This window comes from Siniperca chuatsi, linkage group LG8, assembly GCF_020085105.1.
Source record: "Siniperca chuatsi isolate FFG_IHB_CAS linkage group LG8, ASM2008510v1, whole genome shotgun sequence".
Taxonomy (NCBI): Eukaryota; Metazoa; Chordata; class Actinopteri; order Centrarchiformes; family Sinipercidae; genus Siniperca; species Siniperca chuatsi.
Genome location: NC_058049.1, coordinates 9,177,946 through 9,195,078, shown reverse-complemented (window position 1 = coordinate 9,195,078; position 17,133 = coordinate 9,177,946). Strand labels below are relative to the sequence as shown.

The window sequence follows — 17,133 nt, the reverse complement described above, 5'->3', positions numbered from 1 at the left end:
ACATTGGCACTGGATCCAGATAAGTGAGACGGTATTGTTAAGTTAGTATTAAGGTCCTGAAATTCAGCGAGAGAGCTCATATTTGAGTAAACATGTTTGTGTGGATGAGTTTGTGAATTTTAGTTTCTCACAGCTGGGCGCGATCCTGTTGCAGCAGCTTGAAACTGAACTCGCTGAGGATCTCCAAGAAGGCCTTATTCGGGTGCTGCTCTTCTCCCTCCTGTGGGTCCCGAAACGCAAAACGTATACCATCCCTAAGAGCAAACACAACAAACACACAATAGCTCTAACATAAAAAACAAATCGATAACACAGAATGAACAAATATAGAGTAAAAACACTTAACTTTTTTAATTTACACCCTTCAAGTGTGACGATTCATTATGAAAAGTTGATTATCATGTTAGAGGAAGAGTATCTGTGTCTTTTGCATTCACTGAGCTATGGCTGCCTCTAAGAGCCAGAAAACAGCCCTCACAGCTGTAAGAATAGAATAAACAGTGATAACCTGACAAGGCTGGTCTGTATGCGTTACTTACATGTGCAGAGCCACCAGTGGTTTGCGGACACGATGAAGATCGATGCCAAAACTCATGGCAAGCCTCTTGGCTAAGTCTCTAATCTCACCGAGATCCTGCCTGCTGTGGTCCTCCGTAAGCATCTCTGAGAAGAGCTGAACACACACAAACATGACTTTACATAAACATGTTAAGCCATGCTATGCCATTCAAACAGTTTTATAGATAAGGACAGACTTGTGTGCTGGTTGGCTAAAGTTAAAAAATACTTCAAAGCAATTCAAGCGCTGGTTTTAATTGGCTTGGCACTGAATTGACTAAACAATTACAGAACATTTATATATACGTTTCTGGGATTTATATGTTTTATATAATTCTCTGTGATTGGCCAGGCACAATTAAAATGTTAGTCATGTAGTAGATAATACATACATAGATTCACATGTACTTCTGGGGCAGATAACACATTGTCACAATGTAATATGATTTGCTTATATGTGGACATTTTCAGCCTGTAGAAATAACGCAAAACTTAAAACCAGTAAAATTACCTTTTAGAAGTGTATATATATATATATATATATATATATATATATATATATATATATATATATATATGTGTGATGTTTGAAGAAACATAAAATTATGAAAGCTGATATAACAAAAATATACACAATTTTCAAAAGATGTGATTAAGAAGAGAAAACATTTAGTACTATTATTTTTAGTATATTACAGTATTCGTATTATCATCATAATAAATGACAATTTTCACGCAACAAACAAACAAGAAAATTCACTGTTAAGGTATTTCATGTAATCATTAAAAGTTCATTGCTATCACACTACACAATAAAAATTCTCAGTGAGAAATAATTAGAGGCTGGTTATTGAGTAGTGCAGACCTGCTGCAGACTCAGACAGACAGTCTTGGCGCTCTGTACGGGACTGATGAGCTTGCTCTTGCTTACAGTCTCTTTAATGATGTCGCCAAAGTCTTTAAAGTACTGGTGAAAACCGGAAAAGAAAAGAAAAATTAACTTCAGTTATGATCATTAGTCTGTTTAATTAACAGCACTGTCTAAATATCTAAAAATGTAAAAATAATCCACTCCCTTCTGTGCTTCTTTTACCACTCTTCCCTCTGACTCATTCTTAGCACCTCGCTGCTTCTAAAACAGATTTTCTCACCCTCCTCCACTCTCTTACACATCCTCTCGATAATTAATTTTGTATAAACTTGTTTCCTGTATTCCTAACCCAATTAATTTCTCCAAAGAATAATGGTATAATTTAACTATTAATTTAACTATTTTCTAAACTCATTAATTTAACTTAACATTTTGCTTACATGTGCACATAATTGTGACACACAGCCAGTCGATATATATGAATGTATGCTTATATTGTATATATAATATGCTAGGCTAATAAAATTTAACTATCCCTTAAAGCCCTTATCTCCATCTCGACCTTGCTGTAGTGCTTGAAGACGTCTGTGGCAGCTGTGAGGTCCAGCACCCCGTAGATGACCAGCTTACAGTAGCCAGCCAGCTGGTTGCGCTTCCTCTGGAGAAGAGTTATCTTCATCTCCTCCTCACCCTCAACTAGAGAGGACAGGTGGTGAAGGAATGGGAAGGGAAAGGAGAGCACAAGACAGGACAGAAATAGACCAATAGTTAACGTGAAAGATGTAGGCAGGGAGACAGGGAGAAAACTTTGAGGTGACACAAGCAAAACAGAACATGTGATGAAAGACTGGTCTTTGGCTTGGGAATTGGCAGCGCATTGTGAAATACAGAAAGAAAAAAAAAAGATTTGTTATAGCAGCAGATTCTCAAAACAAGACATCAAAAACTATGTCTGCAGGCATACATGATGGCAGAGTACTCTGCGAGAGCTTTGGCAGTGTTAAAATTTAGCAGTCTGTTTCCAAAACACTACACATCCACAAGGAAAACAAAACCCTTTTCTGAACATCATCATTCAGTGGTATAAAAAATGGAGAGGATGACTAGAGAGCTAAAAGTTCTTCTGGAAAGTACCACAGTTTATGCAAACATTTATTAAGAGTTGGTGTTATTTTTTCATTAGGTGTCAAAATACCATTGAGCTCAGCGTCTTCAGTGTCAGAGAAAACGTAGTCCAGGAGGAAAGCAGCCATCTCAGAGCGCAGGGAATCAGACGGCAGGTGGACCAGCGTTTGGAGGGCGGGTTCAGAGCGGGCTGAACTCACACTGTACAAGAGCAGCAAGTCACAGAGCAACTCAAATGCCTGTGGATGGAAGGACACAAACTTTATTATAATTTACCGTCTTTATAAATTAAAATTCAGATATGTAATCTTTTATAAATATCGAGTTTGTCAGCATGTCAAAGCTGACAAAGAAGTTATCAGCTTGCCAACAAGTCTGTAGCTTGTCTGAACTAACTTTGAACTTGTAATAAGCCACTAATATACAGCCTTAGTTTTCAAAATGATATGGCTGCACTGTTAGTACATATATGGGACTAACTGTAATAAAGTTTTTACCTGATCTCTGATCTCAGCCTGGTTCAGAGACAGACAGTTCTGACAGACTCTGCAGAACAAACGCACCTCCTTCTTCAGACGCTTCAGTTCTGCCTAGAACAGATGGAGAGACAAAGAGCAGAGGTAAGGAGATCCCAAATATGATCATTAATGTGTATATTTGTGTTTGTAGGACAGGAATGAGGTGCAAGGCAGGCTATTTTCATCATGTGGACATTATAATTGTAATTCAGCCTGTTATTTATCAACCAACTGGGATTTAAGACTTGAAAGAAACAATGGCAACTGTCCAATTAACAAAAATTGTAAATTTGCATTTGCTCATTCAACAAGAGGTTCAAAGTATGGAGTTAAAAAATTTCCAACCACCTCGGATGCCAGTAGGGATTCTTGATGGACACTTTTTTAAAGGGATGTAAAACTATGATAGCTATTAAAGTGCTCTCTTCCTGTTAACTATGCCATCCTGTTGCCAAAGTAGATAGTAGCATAGACAAAATGATCAGCCACAAATAAAAATCCACTCTTTTCTTTGCAGTAACTGACCTAACCTACATGTGGATGTTTCAATGTGTTTGTGTGTGAGTATGCATGTAGGAGGAACCGGCCAGTTTGAGTGCTGCTATTAATACATAAAAATAGACAAGAGATGAATATAACTTAACACAAGGAAGGGATTTGTATGAGTTTTCTCTGGAACTTGGTAAACACACAAATGGCTGAATGACAATAATAATGACATGCTCAGTGTGTATGAAAGAGAGTGAGAGAAAAAACAGCAGAAAAAGTGACAACGAGAGAACAAGAGTGAAGATGGAACAAATGCGTAAAGATAAACAGTAGGAAAAAGTGTGAAGCAGAGGGAAATAAATGTTTGTGTCATCATGGGCCTGGATGTAGACAAGCAGATTGTTGCGTTAATTGCCTGCTGTCTGCGCAGCTGGTGAATTGTTGAACACAGACAAGAAGAGCTCCATAAATACGCGGGAAGGCCACCAATATGGCCACCATGTGTTGGCTATGATGCGATAGCCATCAAAAAAGTATTTATCACGCAGGTTGTGTTATCTTGTGCAGGTAGGCAGGAGCCAAGTCAGTGTGTGAAATCTCTTGGTGTGTGAAAGACAGAGAAGGTCAAACTATTTCTAAACATCCAATAAAGGATGAATCCAGAGTTGGAGAAAAGAACCTCAGCTGGTGTGGAGTTGACTGCATTCACTTTAGCCCACATCAGGTGAAAGGCTGCACACTTCAGAGCCGACACCATGAGCTGAAATTATACAAAAGGAAATAATACAAAAATATAAGTATTTTCCACTTATCTTTTCCAAGCAGATCCATATGTACAAAAAACTAAATAAAATAATTAAAAATGTTGTGAAAATGTCCTCATTAAAATGTCTGAACCTAGTTGCACTAAATTCACCAAAACTAAAATTTTCTGTACTTCAGTTCAGCAAATTCAGAGGTGGCATAAATGCATATGAAGTAAATTAAAAAAACACAGTCAAAACATGCCTCATTTGAAAGGCAATTAATACAATTTACATGATATTGCAGTAAACCTTTTAGCTCCATGATGCATATTGTGGTGTTTTAGAATCATGAAGTAACACGCTATATTTCATTGCACACCCATCCTTGTTTATCATTAAAAAATAAATCTACTCAGATTTTCCAGGGGTTTGAACCACCTTAAGTTATGGCCTCTATTATCACAACACTCCCCCTCAAATACCAAATTGTGTGACTTTATCACAGACCTCCTTATCGAGCTCCCTGGACTCCATCCTCCCCTTCAGAAGCTCAAGACAGGAGTCGAACAGATTCCAGCCTGTTGGGTCCTTGGCACTGGACAACACAGACACACAACTTCTGTGTAAGAAACAGTCTGTACAACGGCCATGTTTATCATTAGAACACACTCTTACCTGCTCAAGGCTGCAATCCTTTTCAAGGCAGTGGCTGCACTGTATACGTCATCGTCATCTGCAGTACCCTGGGTACACAAACACACACACACACACACACACACACACACACACACACACACACACACTTGAGAGAACAGATGCTTACCAATCTGTTTTTTTGTTTGTTTTGCTACAAAAACATGTCAACTAAAAACAACTAATTAATTATAAAGACGGGCTTGCATTAAACACCCTAACAGTTGTGACTTATAAAAAAAGTCTGTGTCAGTTTTGAACTTTTTTTTAATTGCCTTCTTTTGGTGTTCTGGAGCACAATCCTGTGTTTTCAGTTTAATTACATACAGCAGGTGTGCGTGTATCCATGTACTAGAATTACTTTAACTTTAACTAGTTTAACCGATTACTTCATGCTTTTATGGACAACTGAAATCAATAATATGGTGCATTGGAGACACTACTTTGTGTTACAATATACTATACATGAACTACAGCTGCCAACACTATACCAGCATACACTCAGTTGCCAGTTTATTAGGTACACCTAGCTAAAACTAATGTCGTCTAAAACAACAGTCCTGCAATAAAGCATACCCTTTTCTGCAGTTTGTGGTGCTGTTTAATAGTATTGCTTTATACAAAGGTGTTTCTGTTATTTAGCCTACCCTCAATGATATAAATGGTGTGGACAGAATAGTATGTCCATGCATTTAATAACATGCCATATTTGTCTGTATGCAAGCTTCCCCACCTGCAGCAAATCACTCAAGTAGGTGCTGAAGCACTCAGTCAGGCCGTCCACCAGCTGGCTGAATGCCAGGTGTGCGCGGGAGGAGAAGGTGTAACGGTCGGAGCAAAGGGTGCTGGCCAGGTGGGCGCAAGCCTCCAACACGGTGACCTCTGTGTGCTTCTCTACAATACCACATGTCTGAGACAGCAGCAGGTCCAGATGCTGACAGAGAGATGGAGGAAAGACCAAGGGAGAACAGCAGATGGAAGTAGAACAGGTTAAGTACTGTATGTATTGCATCGGACAGTTTATTGGTTTTCTCACTCACTCAAGAACACTGACTGGAGTGAGTGAGCAGGGGCAGCCAGCATTCATTGTGATGACTGTATCAATGAGGTAAAATAAATATTGAAGAAGGGGATGATTAGAATTTTAACTAAATGCTTAAGACAGAGCCGGGCTCCTCATATTTAGGTGCAGGTGAAGACAGTGGGTGTGTATAAGAGAGTGTACACTTTTTGAGTTACATTGAAATTGGACATTGCTCCACTTCACTGCTGTAATGCGTACCCACTGAACACCACTAGGTCACTTATATTGTTTCTAAATGTCTCTTGTGGTGATACATTTACATCAGAATTAAGTGCCTCCCCACTTGATCTTATTTGTACCCCTGCTGGTTGTCTATTATGTGCCTTCCTCATCACCACAGGTTCAGCGTCTGCTGGCTGAGGCAATCTGCCACAGGTGAGCTCATTGCCTCAAGCCCCATAATGACCCCGACCAGGTTAGTCATTGTTCACTTTTGTTTATTTTGACCTGACAGACTTTCACTCTTTCACTCACTTTTGTTCAGTTTATTTTCCTCTAATATTTGGCTTAATAACCATTTTTCATTGATTGTTCCTTTGTGTTAATTATTTGAAGATGCCAGGTCATTAACTGTGTATGGAAACGGTCTCTCTGAGCACCAATCCCTTCTATTTGTCTACTTTCATTTCTCTCATGAACATCTCAGGAATATACTTTAGAATAAGAGAATGTTAAAGTGGGTTTAGGAGGAAAATATGCGAGAGGGGTAATGATTCAGAAGGAACATGAGGTAATTTCTAAAGAGATTTGAATCATCTATTCAGGGTAATTAATTATGTCAGTCCTCCACATTTCCACCACTCCTACCTTCTCTAGCTGCGGAGAACTGTTGTACATCTCCAGGTGAAAGTAGAGAGGAGCTTTGAGAAGGAGGCTCACCTTCCCTGCATCTGCTGAGTACTGCAGGTCAGTGAGGGAAGGAGAAAAACATATGACATGAAAATGTAAAATACTGTATATGTATACTTGGTATAGTAATTTTACCTTCATGCTCAATGTAATATGATGAAAGTATAATGAAAGTAATACTGTATGATTCTTTAGTGTAGAATTTAAGGTAGCAATGTTTCACCAACACTTCACATAGTTGCTTAACAGTTTTAACCCTTTGTGTACAATGTATTAAATTTAACAATATGTAACAGAAGTGTTATAAAATATGTTAAGTGAACCATGGCTATGTACCTTGGCCAGCAGCTGTGGCAGTAAGGGGATGAAGTGTGCAGTGATACGTCTCCTGTCTTGTTCCTGGACCTTCTTATCCTTCATACTCAGGATCTAATCCCACATGTACGTTCAGTGAACAGTCACAGGCCAGCAGTTCAACCATGTAGACGTGCGAGGACAAAAAGCATTCAGATATTATGAGACTGTGTGTGTGTTTCCTATGTTTTCAAAGTAATGTGACCACAGGTGAAAAAATTACCAACATAAACAATAAAATAATCCACTTTTCACAACACTGTGAACATTTAAAGCTAAAATCTGAGACTTTTTGTCTTAAAAAATTGGTGGTCAAGTTCATGCACAGCACCTGTCACTCATTGTGATAAGCTGTCTATCTAGAAATGAGATGAAGTCCAAGACTGAGGTAACCAAAAATAAGTGAGAACTGTTATGAAAAGGAAAAATGATATTCGCACATATGATTCAGACTGCTGTGGTATATCTCATATTCCTGTTTAGTGTCACAAAGTTGCATATTGTAGCTTTAAAACTATGACTTTTAGTATGATAGTTACATTTGAAGTATAAACAAAGAATGACATTTCTCTCGCCCCCAAGCTCCACTGTTCCATAAATCATAAACTACAGAGAATTATCCTGTATTTGTCTGTGTGTGTCACCACCTTCTTGCCCTGAGTTCTCCCAACTGGTGGGGTTGCCTGTGCTGCCTGTCTGATGGCACACATCATCAGCTCTATGAGAGCCCCCTCCTCCTCATACATCAGACCTGACAACACAGAGGTAAAGACAGGTGTAGAACTGAGTGGGTGACGGCTGAAACTACATAATGCAGGGACAGTGAAGGAGCAACATGAAAGTTATATAAATGATTGTTTATTGGTGTTAAGCGGAGCTCTATGCACTGACTAATACTGCTTTTGGTGTGTACACAGTCTTGTTCCTCACCAGCGTCTTGCAGCAGAAGTGCCGTCATAGTCTCCCAGTCTCTCAGCTCAGATCCTGCCACACCCCACAGACTATCCACCAGGTATGCCCCATGCTCATGGAACTGTCAAGAATGAATTAATTGTTTTAGATTAACTTTACAACACCTGTGTCTTTCTGAACTACAATGACCATCATTTATTTTACCCATGACATAATGCATGGTTTACAGTTGAACTCAATACTAATGTCCGGCACAACAACATATATAATCATTTGTTGAGAATTTGGCCATTGTGCTCATCATACTAAACACTTATAGACCTGAAAACCCTTTTGACTTGTAGGTTACGGCTTAAAGACTTGAGATGTGACTTGGACTTGGTTCAAAAGACTTTAAAACAGCTCCGCATCAACTAGCTACTAATTTGATCATCAGACAGCAAAAATCAGATACTTGGGCTTTTGGGTGGATGTTGTTTTGTTTTGTGGCTAGTGTAGCATTTCATAGGGAGCTCAACATAAAACAGGATTTAAACTAATAAATAAATATATAAAAAATCCAATTCTCTATGAGCTAAATGAATGATAAATGTACTTTGGAACCAAATATTTCAGCTTTTTTAGTCAAACAGTCAGGGCTTCTTCAAATCCCACTGCCGGTGAAGAAAATAAAAAATGAAGAAAGTGACACATATACATTTTTATGTTGTTGTCAAATGATTCTACCTTCAAACAGAGGGAGAGAGACAGATTGGAATAGAGGGAAGATGGGAACGGAAAAAGACACTACCTCACTCTGGATGTAGAAGGAGATGAATATTTGAAAGAAGGCTGCATTGTCACTTTTATCATTCCCCTGGTTGTCACTGGCAATCACACTTTTCAGCCTGACACACACACACACAAAAAACAATTTTCACTTTATATTAACCAAAAAGTGAAAACAGTTATTCATCCAAGCTTTGGTGTGAATTACAAAAGCTGTCAACAAATTTAACTAACATCTCCTCCTAAGTTCGTGAAAAGGGTTTGAATGTTGTCTTTTTGGTGGAATGCCTTTGATGAAGAAATCATACAACAAACAGAAAATGTTAACATATATGTCAAATACATGAACAAGGCACACATACAGAGTTGCACCTTACGACTCTACAACGCTTAGTCTGACAGCGTGAGGAAGAGAAGGATGAAAATGTACTTGTTGTAGAGGAAGACACCGGCTGCAGACGCCAGGCCTCTGTGTGAAGCGTAAACCAGGGGATAGATGTGGCCGCACTCGTCTTCCCTCAGGCCTTCCTCTGTCTTCCTGCATATGTGCACACATTAAATCAGTTACAGGTAAATATAGTTAGTTACAGTAAGAAAACAAAGTGGAAAACCCTTTGTCATCAAGCATGTGTTTACTCATGTCAAGTGATTTGTATTGATATTTGACCAAATTTTTCTCACCATCATTTTTAAATTTCATTACCACATTGTCATCTCTCTTGTTAATTAATCCTAAAAACATCTAATTTACACGTGACTTGAGTCAGTGGTGTGAGATGTTGGCCAACTTGAGAGATCACGACTCACATGAGTCATCAGCATTAATAACAAAGAGTGTCATCACAGTTATGAGTAACCATTACACTTCTATTGCTGAGAAACTGGACTTGGAATTATTTGTGGGCAAGCAAGATATATAAACAGTATTTGGTTATTTTCACCTTACACTTCAGGTGAGAATTCAGGTGAGTGTGCATCACTTTTTCAGATAAAAAACGTTTTACTCAGGGGTCTTGAAGAGTTTATCAGGGAAATGCAAAAGCATTTTACTCATGCTCTAAACTGCATTTGAATAGAACTTTTCTGTAACTAAAGCTCAAAACTATCTATGCAAAAAAGAGGAAAAGGCACTTGAAATTGTATCAGTAAAATGTACTATATTTGGTATGTTTTGATCTACTAAAATGAAATTCCTGTACTGGATGTTGCAGATAGTGGCACAGAGAAACCACCAGAGACAGAGAAACCCCTCACTGTTGGATCAGCAGCAACAGATTGACCACTTCCACTGCCACGTCTGAGTCCTTGTCCAGCACCATGCTGAGTATCCTCTCCTAAACACACACACACACACACACACACACAGAAATTCAGATATGCAGTGGCACACACACACAGACAAATGAAAAATCATGCCAGCAGACAAACAGACGCGCACAGACATTCATAAATGTACCCACACCCCCAGACAAACATGCACACACACAAACCCAATGATTAGGCGCTAAGCCATGGCACAAAAACCCTTTATCTGCTGCAGCACATGTGGCTTTGCATGGTTTTTGTGTGTTTGAGAAGAGCTTATTAACCATCAGTAATTGGCAGCAATTAACGCACTCAGTCACATGCCCAGACAAAGGAAGAGACCATAACAACAAACAGAAATGGTTAGAAAAAAAAACCTAACAAGGCAAAGAAATAGGGGAGGGGGAGAAAAATACTGGGAGGAGTGATATAGACAGGCAACAAAATAGGAACAATACAATAAGATGAAACAATAGATTAAAGAGAGATGCTGAGACAGACAGACAAAGACAGACAAGAGGGAAAAGGAGGGAGAAAAGAGGCATTAAATGAGGTGTGAGTCCAATCCAGAGGGATGCCTCACTTTAAATCTGCTGGTGAAAAGCTCCAGGCGGCCAATGAATTCATTCTCTTGGTACAGACCCTGCAGGGCACGCACACACTGCAGACGCACTGGACTTTGCTGAGGGAAAGAAGAAGAAAGTACAGTAACACACCCTCTATAAGCTGCATACAGACTGATGCCCAAGTCTCATAGTGGACATTTCTCTTTGTGTGAATGTGTGTATGTGATCCTTTGTGTGTCTGTCTGCAGATATTATACAATAGTGTCTGTCAAAGCCTATAAAGCATGAATATAAATTTAAAAAGCTGCTTAATTTGGATTCCCTATACACTTTAGTCCTTGTCATTGCTATTTCCACTGCTTGCCTGCGGAGGGCTGCAGACAAACAGCTGCTACCTCTGTGACACATAGTGTTGCCAGCGGTGAGTGGTGAAAGGACATTATAGTAACACTTTACTCTGTCATGTATTGTCTACTGTCTAGTCCTGTGTATATGTGTGTACCTTGTCATGCAGGGTCCAACCCAGGTATTTAAGACATCCATCATTCAGGAAGTCTTCAGGGTCCATTTTTAGCCACATGCCCAACTCCTCAATACAAGCTGTGCGGATCTCAGGCAGCCGGTCTCGGTAACGGTGCACAAACACACCACGGAACGTGGCGTTCATCAAAGAGGATACCTCTTCTCTGTTTTCCTGCAGCTACAACACATACAAATGAAACACATGCATATAAACATGCATCCTTTGTTTTACTCCTAATGCTACTTTACCAGTCTTAACAATAACACAGAGCGTGCACTCTGAAAGTAAAACAATTTCTTTGACTTATTTGGAAAATCTATTTGGGTGGTTAAAAAAAAAGACCATTTCAAAACCAACAGCCAATAAAGATTGTTGTCAAGGACCTACTTACATGCAAAAAATGCCTTAAATATGTGTATTTCAGTTTGATCACACTTAGAAATCACTGGCCCTTGGCAGTGTGCATTGTATCCTTTCCCATGAAAAGTAAACAAAAAAACCTGTAAGATGTTTCTTGTAAAGCAAATGTAGTTGAAAGTGGTCGTGTGTCTGTACTCATGCCAGTGTTTGTGTGTGTGAGTCACCTCACTGATGGAGGCCTGCAACTCCTCCAGTCTGTCAGAGGCTCTGTCATGCGCCCTCTTGCTGTTCTCCATGTCGTATCGCCGCTGGGTGGTCTGCAGCTGAACAGACACTATCACAGCTACTTCCACCAGCCCAGTCATCAACTTCATGGCTAACAACAGAAAAACATGCAGACTGACAAGGCTAGACAGTACTGAAAGAAGTACATATAACCAGGGGTCGATTTGAGGGGGAAAGACAGGTGATGTTTCTAAATTAATACTTAAAACAAGAAAAACCATCATCTCACACCTTATGGATAAAGCCACCCCCAGTCTGCCACTTTCGCCCCTACTCACTAAACACGATTTTCATTTTTGAATCAGATTTTACGATGCACACAATAGGTACAGTCACAGTCTACATTTACAGGCTACATTAGGTTATATACAATGTACCATAGAAATCATCAACAACATGTGTCTAATAGTTACCTTCTTGACTGAGGACTTGCGTCCCTTTTAATTATCTACAGTATAAAAAGTAAATCCTCCCCAATAATGTACAGTACTTACTAGCCTAATCGCATTATGGATAAGCTGTTGAATGGAGGAAAGAAATCACATGGATGAGCAGAGGTTTTCAAAAGAAAACAATGAGAAACAACAAAAGCAAGCTATACTGGAGGAGTACATTCGGAAAAACAAAAGAACTTCTCTAGCAACTAAAACAGATGTCAGCTGAATGGAGCAGTTTGTTCTGCCCCCCAGAGAAACAGGAGAAAAACCTCAGGTATCACGAGCGTTGAGTGCAGGTTTTCACCCCTATCAAAAACTAAAGAAAGTATCTTCAATTACAAAAGTGATAACCACCGATCACAAAGTGTGGTAACACTGTAATCAAAGCTCCCTTGTGAAATCAGTTTCAGAGTGTGTACACTTCTCTATTTTATGCACCTGTATTGTACCGATGAGCTTACCAAGTAGGGTACTGGTGTGCCTGAAGGCTCTGACCTGCGAGTCCGACAGGCCGGTGAGCAGGGCCAGCAGGGAGGGGAAGAGGTGCTCGTCATAAATGAGGCTATTCCGACATGAGCGCACCAGAACCCGAGCAAACTCGCACAGGCCGGCTTTGAAACGTTTCAGCTGGGGTCCTGGAGTGCACAGAGGGTAGTTCACTGAATCCTGGAGGATGAAAGGAAACAAAAGAAATGGAGGAAACATCTTACACTGTGCTAAGTATAGATATTTGAGGCAGAAGCCTGTAGTTTGCTCTGCTAATGACAATTATATCAGCAGCAAAACAAAGTGATTAACTCATTAATGTGTCCATTTATCAGCATTAGATTTGAATTAGTGTGTTCCATCATGCTGTACTCCATCCTTTGGATCATAATTGCCTGGGATATGGAGGTTGTTTGACTTTCTCAGCAAATCAGAGCAGGATTATTAGAAGTGAGAAGGGATGACAAAGTCTATGAACTAGATTCAAACATGCAGATCTGTAAGAATAATCTATATTTTTAGGATTTATTTAAACAAATCTAAACTATGTCTGAACTAGGGTTGTCCTTTTCTCACCTCATTGAACTCTTTGGTTAGTGTGCTGATGATCTCTGCATTCTGCATGCTGTCAAACATCTCTCTGCTCACCACACCTGGACAAAAGAACAAAACCCTAGAGCAATGATCCACATTAAACACCTGGACATAGATGTAATAATACAATAATTCTGTTTCCTCTATATGTCCCAAACATTAAATGACATGGTACGATTTTTTTCATTTTCATTCCACTCTCACAAAATATTGATATGGTGTGTTGTCAATAGACAGAGGATTAACACAGCACCTAGACATTGTATTGTTACCATACTGGGAGATCAATAGTGGACTGCTGATCACTGCCTGAGCTGAAAGTGGAAAGATAATCTCTTGAACTTTGACCCCCACCCCTCATGTTGTGGGCTCTCTTGACCTCTGACCTTTGCATCCGCAGGACTGAACAATGAAGTTGATGAGCACCAGCAGCCCCGCCTCTCGGCTTTGCTTGTAGCTGTCCAGCCACTCGTCCACCACCGTCTTAAGATTGACAGGAGATAGCAGCCAAGGCTCAGATCAAAAGGGTAGAGGGATATTATAACAATATATCATTTGAATAAAATTACAGATTTCAGCTTTAACCTTTCTTTCTACCATTGGCCTTTTATGTTTTTCTCAGTAACATATGTGGGTCTGTATGCCCCAACTTTCTCTTCTGTTTATATTTTCTGCACATTTTAAATTCCAATTTTATTCATCATCTCCTTTGCATAATCATTTTGGCAACCATGGCACCATTACACATAAAAAGACACTACTTTAGAACATTTGTCGTGTTGTTAATGATAGTGTACCATATGCAAAGTGTAATAAATTGGAAATGTAGAAGAAGCATGGAGTAAATTTTAGCCTAGAAATGAGAAGCCTTTGCGTAGCGGAGTAAAATTTAGTGAACTGCAGTTCGCCAGATTTGCTGAATGTGCTGTATGAAAGTGGGCCTTCACCCAGAATCACCACCTGCATTGTGTTGCTGCTCTATACTGTAGTGACAAACTCTTTTTATTACTGCTCACCACACTTTTTTGTCTTTCTATTGTTATGTGGTACTTCTTTTCTAGTCTTTAAGAAGAGACTGGGCACAGCACAATTGATAGGATGGACGCATGCTGTCAATAATTGACTACACAACCCAGTGAAAACACTCCTTCCTCTCCGCATATCAAAGGCAATTCTGTAGGGTCCCATCAGTCAGCCACTGACAGCAGATGATAATCTCTCTCACTGTCGGCTCTTAGAGCCTTGTTTCTCTTCTCATTACACATGCCTCCTTCAGCACCTCCCTCCCTTCATATGTTTATCTCTACACCCCCTTCCCCCTATGCTCTTCAACTGAGGGTTTGCGCACCACCATGGCGCTCTTTCCAGAGCAGATAGCATCATAGATATCCTCTGCACTGATGCCCCGATTCCCTTCGTTCACTCTCGTCACAGGTCGAGGGGAAGCCTGCCTGGATGTCCCCCGGGAATGCTGCTGCAGGGAGGGGTCTGCAGCAGTGGGGATGGGGCTACTACTGGGGCTGGACGTCACCTTCAATGCAGCTTTACGCCTGGGTCTCTTGGGTGGCTTGAGATGAAAGAGAGATGGGAGGGCAGCTCAGCAGTGGATTTAAAGTGAATTGATGTTGTCAACTGAATTAGTGATAGCCATGGCAAGATAAGGAGTAGGCTTACCACACTGTTGCAGCTATTATGGTTAAGCCTTTTTGATCTTTTATAAGAACTGAGAAATGATCGACAATGTTGTAACTTGAATTAATACAATAAAAAAATACCAAACTTAAAGAAGATCATAGCCCTGATCTACTCCTTTGTGAATAATCTAAATGAATAACATGTAAATGAAAATGAACTATTTTGAGATAAATTGTTTAATTAATAATTTACCCAAGGTCCAGGCACTGCCTGTTTTCTCCGCTTTGTGGCTTTCATCGTGGCTTCATAGTCACTGCCGGAATCTGAGAAGTCATCCAACTCCTCAAGACTAATACACATGTAAGAAAATTGAATCAAAACAAATCTAAGCATCAACAAATATTATTACTAAGGCTAACATGACTACAGAGCTGGGCATGTATCATGAAAACAATTTTGATGATTTGAGCACATGCGTTACTGATTCGTACCCCGTAATTCTGTTATTGTGGCCAACAGTGTCTGTGTCTGAGCTCCCAGTGTCTCAAATTATTGCATTTATTCCATTTGTCCTTGTCTCTTCAACCCTCTTTAATACAGCTTTGACTGTGCATTGGATATTGTTTCAGCACTCCTTCTTGCCTCTTTGCTGGATAGTTTTAGCTGCTATAGATGCACACATGCTGCTAATGCAGTGCAAATAAACAGTGTAAAATGTGAGGTCATTATGGACAATCTCAATGAGCCACTTGGGTTTAATAAGGAATAATTCTGAAGTTTGAGTGAGATATGTGGATGTATACATTTCTTATTCAATTTTGAATTTTAGAGGATAACACATTGTTTCTCTTCTGTTAATGTATGCATAAAATGTTTAAATTAGCAAAATATGTATGCCTGATAAATGCCAGGCTTCATACAACTTGCGGAGTTCAACCCTAACTTCTTTAGCTTTAGCTAACTAAAACACATCTAGATTGCCACTTTAGCCAGATTAGCTGGGTTTAGCTAACTTTACCTGTCCAAAGCTGAGTCTCCACTTGCCATTTTCGGTCAAAGAGTCACCACAGATAGTAAGATGATTTTTTTCCTCACAAGAGAGATGGACTGTGTGGGAGAGGAGACAAAATTAGCTACAACACCAAACCACAGACTGGAGCAAACCTAGCTAGCTAGCTAGCTACTTGCGTAGCCTCGTTTATAGTATTTCAAACGTCCATTATCGGACTTGTAACCATAATTCTAACAAATGTTAAAAATCAGTCGAACATCAGTAACCTACAAGTCTGACCAACTTATCACATATGACATATCATAAAACAAATGGGAAGAAATCTTTGCTAAGAAATCTTGTATGGATCTCATGGGTTGATAACGGACGAGACCCATTAGCAGACGATCCCTAGAACATAGAAAACTCTGGCTTTTAAGATAGTAGCCAGCTAACTACTACAGCGAAAATTAATCAATAATCAACATTAGCAAACTAATTAAACCATTTTTACACCTGATAATATAATTATTGATCAGTATGTTCCTTTCTTGACAGACTTGGCTTACATTTTCTCTCTCTTCATGAACGACGACATTCAAGGGCGCGCAAAAGTATGTTAAGTGTCTCTGGATGCCGATTGGCCAGCGCCTCCTCAGATCAAAAGATGATTGGTCCTTCCAGAAGGTCACTTGATGATCATTGGTCATTTCCAATTCCTGGTCATTAAGCAGCATAATGTGGTCATTTGAACAATTGTCAATAGTACCACAGTGGATTTAAAATTATAGTTCAAATTATGAATTTAACTATTGCTTAATATAAGAGTATAACAATACAACTGTAAATATTTGCAGTTAATTTGCTTTACCCTTTTTATTGACATTTCTTCTATAGGTTTCTATATTCACTGTCATATTGTATTGTATCCATGTTTCAGTATGTCTGCTCTGCGTCTGTCTGTCCAGTTTTTAGGACACTGAG

General features: G+C 39.5%; 1 protein-coding gene across 3 annotated transcripts in view; it reads right to left on the bottom strand.

Annotated features, from left to right (window-relative positions):
- LOC122880880 (cohesin subunit SA-1) overlaps positions 1-17,133 on the bottom strand; it is a 28,999-nt gene extending 11,866 nt beyond the window's left edge. The window contains exons 1-28 of one of the 3 annotated variants that reach the window (XM_044206430.1): positions 17,021-17,133; positions 16,719-16,868; positions 16,177-16,265; positions 15,411-15,507; positions 14,872-15,090; positions 13,910-14,006; positions 13,506-13,582; positions 12,905-13,109; positions 11,946-12,097; positions 11,341-11,538; positions 10,856-10,954; positions 10,222-10,301; positions 9,398-9,505; positions 8,990-9,086; positions 8,218-8,320; positions 7,935-8,038; positions 7,270-7,362; positions 6,892-6,984; positions 5,734-5,934; positions 4,983-5,050; positions 4,815-4,902; positions 4,241-4,321; positions 3,052-3,144; positions 2,625-2,793; positions 1,992-2,125; positions 1,424-1,525; positions 540-673; positions 132-254 (exon numbers count right to left, since the gene is read on the bottom strand). In XM_044206430.1, coding sequence (XP_044062365.1) covers positions 132-254; positions 540-673; positions 1,424-1,525; positions 1,992-2,125; positions 2,625-2,793; positions 3,052-3,144; positions 4,241-4,321; positions 4,815-4,902; positions 4,983-5,050; positions 5,734-5,934; positions 6,892-6,984; positions 7,270-7,362; positions 7,935-8,038; positions 8,218-8,320; positions 8,990-9,086; positions 9,398-9,505; positions 10,222-10,301; positions 10,856-10,954; positions 11,341-11,538; positions 11,946-12,097; positions 12,905-13,109; positions 13,506-13,582; positions 13,910-14,006; positions 14,872-15,090; positions 15,411-15,507; positions 16,177-16,205 — 3,044 coding nt within the window. In that variant the 5' untranslated portion in view covers positions 16,206-16,265; positions 16,719-16,868; positions 17,021-17,133. Of the gene's footprint in view, positions 1-131; positions 255-539; positions 674-1,423; positions 1,526-1,991; positions 2,126-2,624; positions 2,794-3,051; positions 3,145-4,240; positions 4,322-4,814; positions 4,903-4,982; positions 5,051-5,733; positions 5,935-6,891; positions 6,985-7,269; positions 7,363-7,934; positions 8,039-8,217; positions 8,321-8,989; positions 9,087-9,397; positions 9,506-10,221; positions 10,302-10,855; positions 10,955-11,340; positions 11,539-11,945; positions 12,098-12,904; positions 13,110-13,505; positions 13,583-13,909; positions 14,007-14,871; positions 15,091-15,410; positions 15,508-16,176; positions 16,266-16,440; positions 16,552-16,665; positions 16,695-16,718; positions 16,869-17,020 lie in introns of those variants that run through there. The other 2 variants (XM_044206431.1, XM_044206432.1) reach the window with 2 other exon arrangements.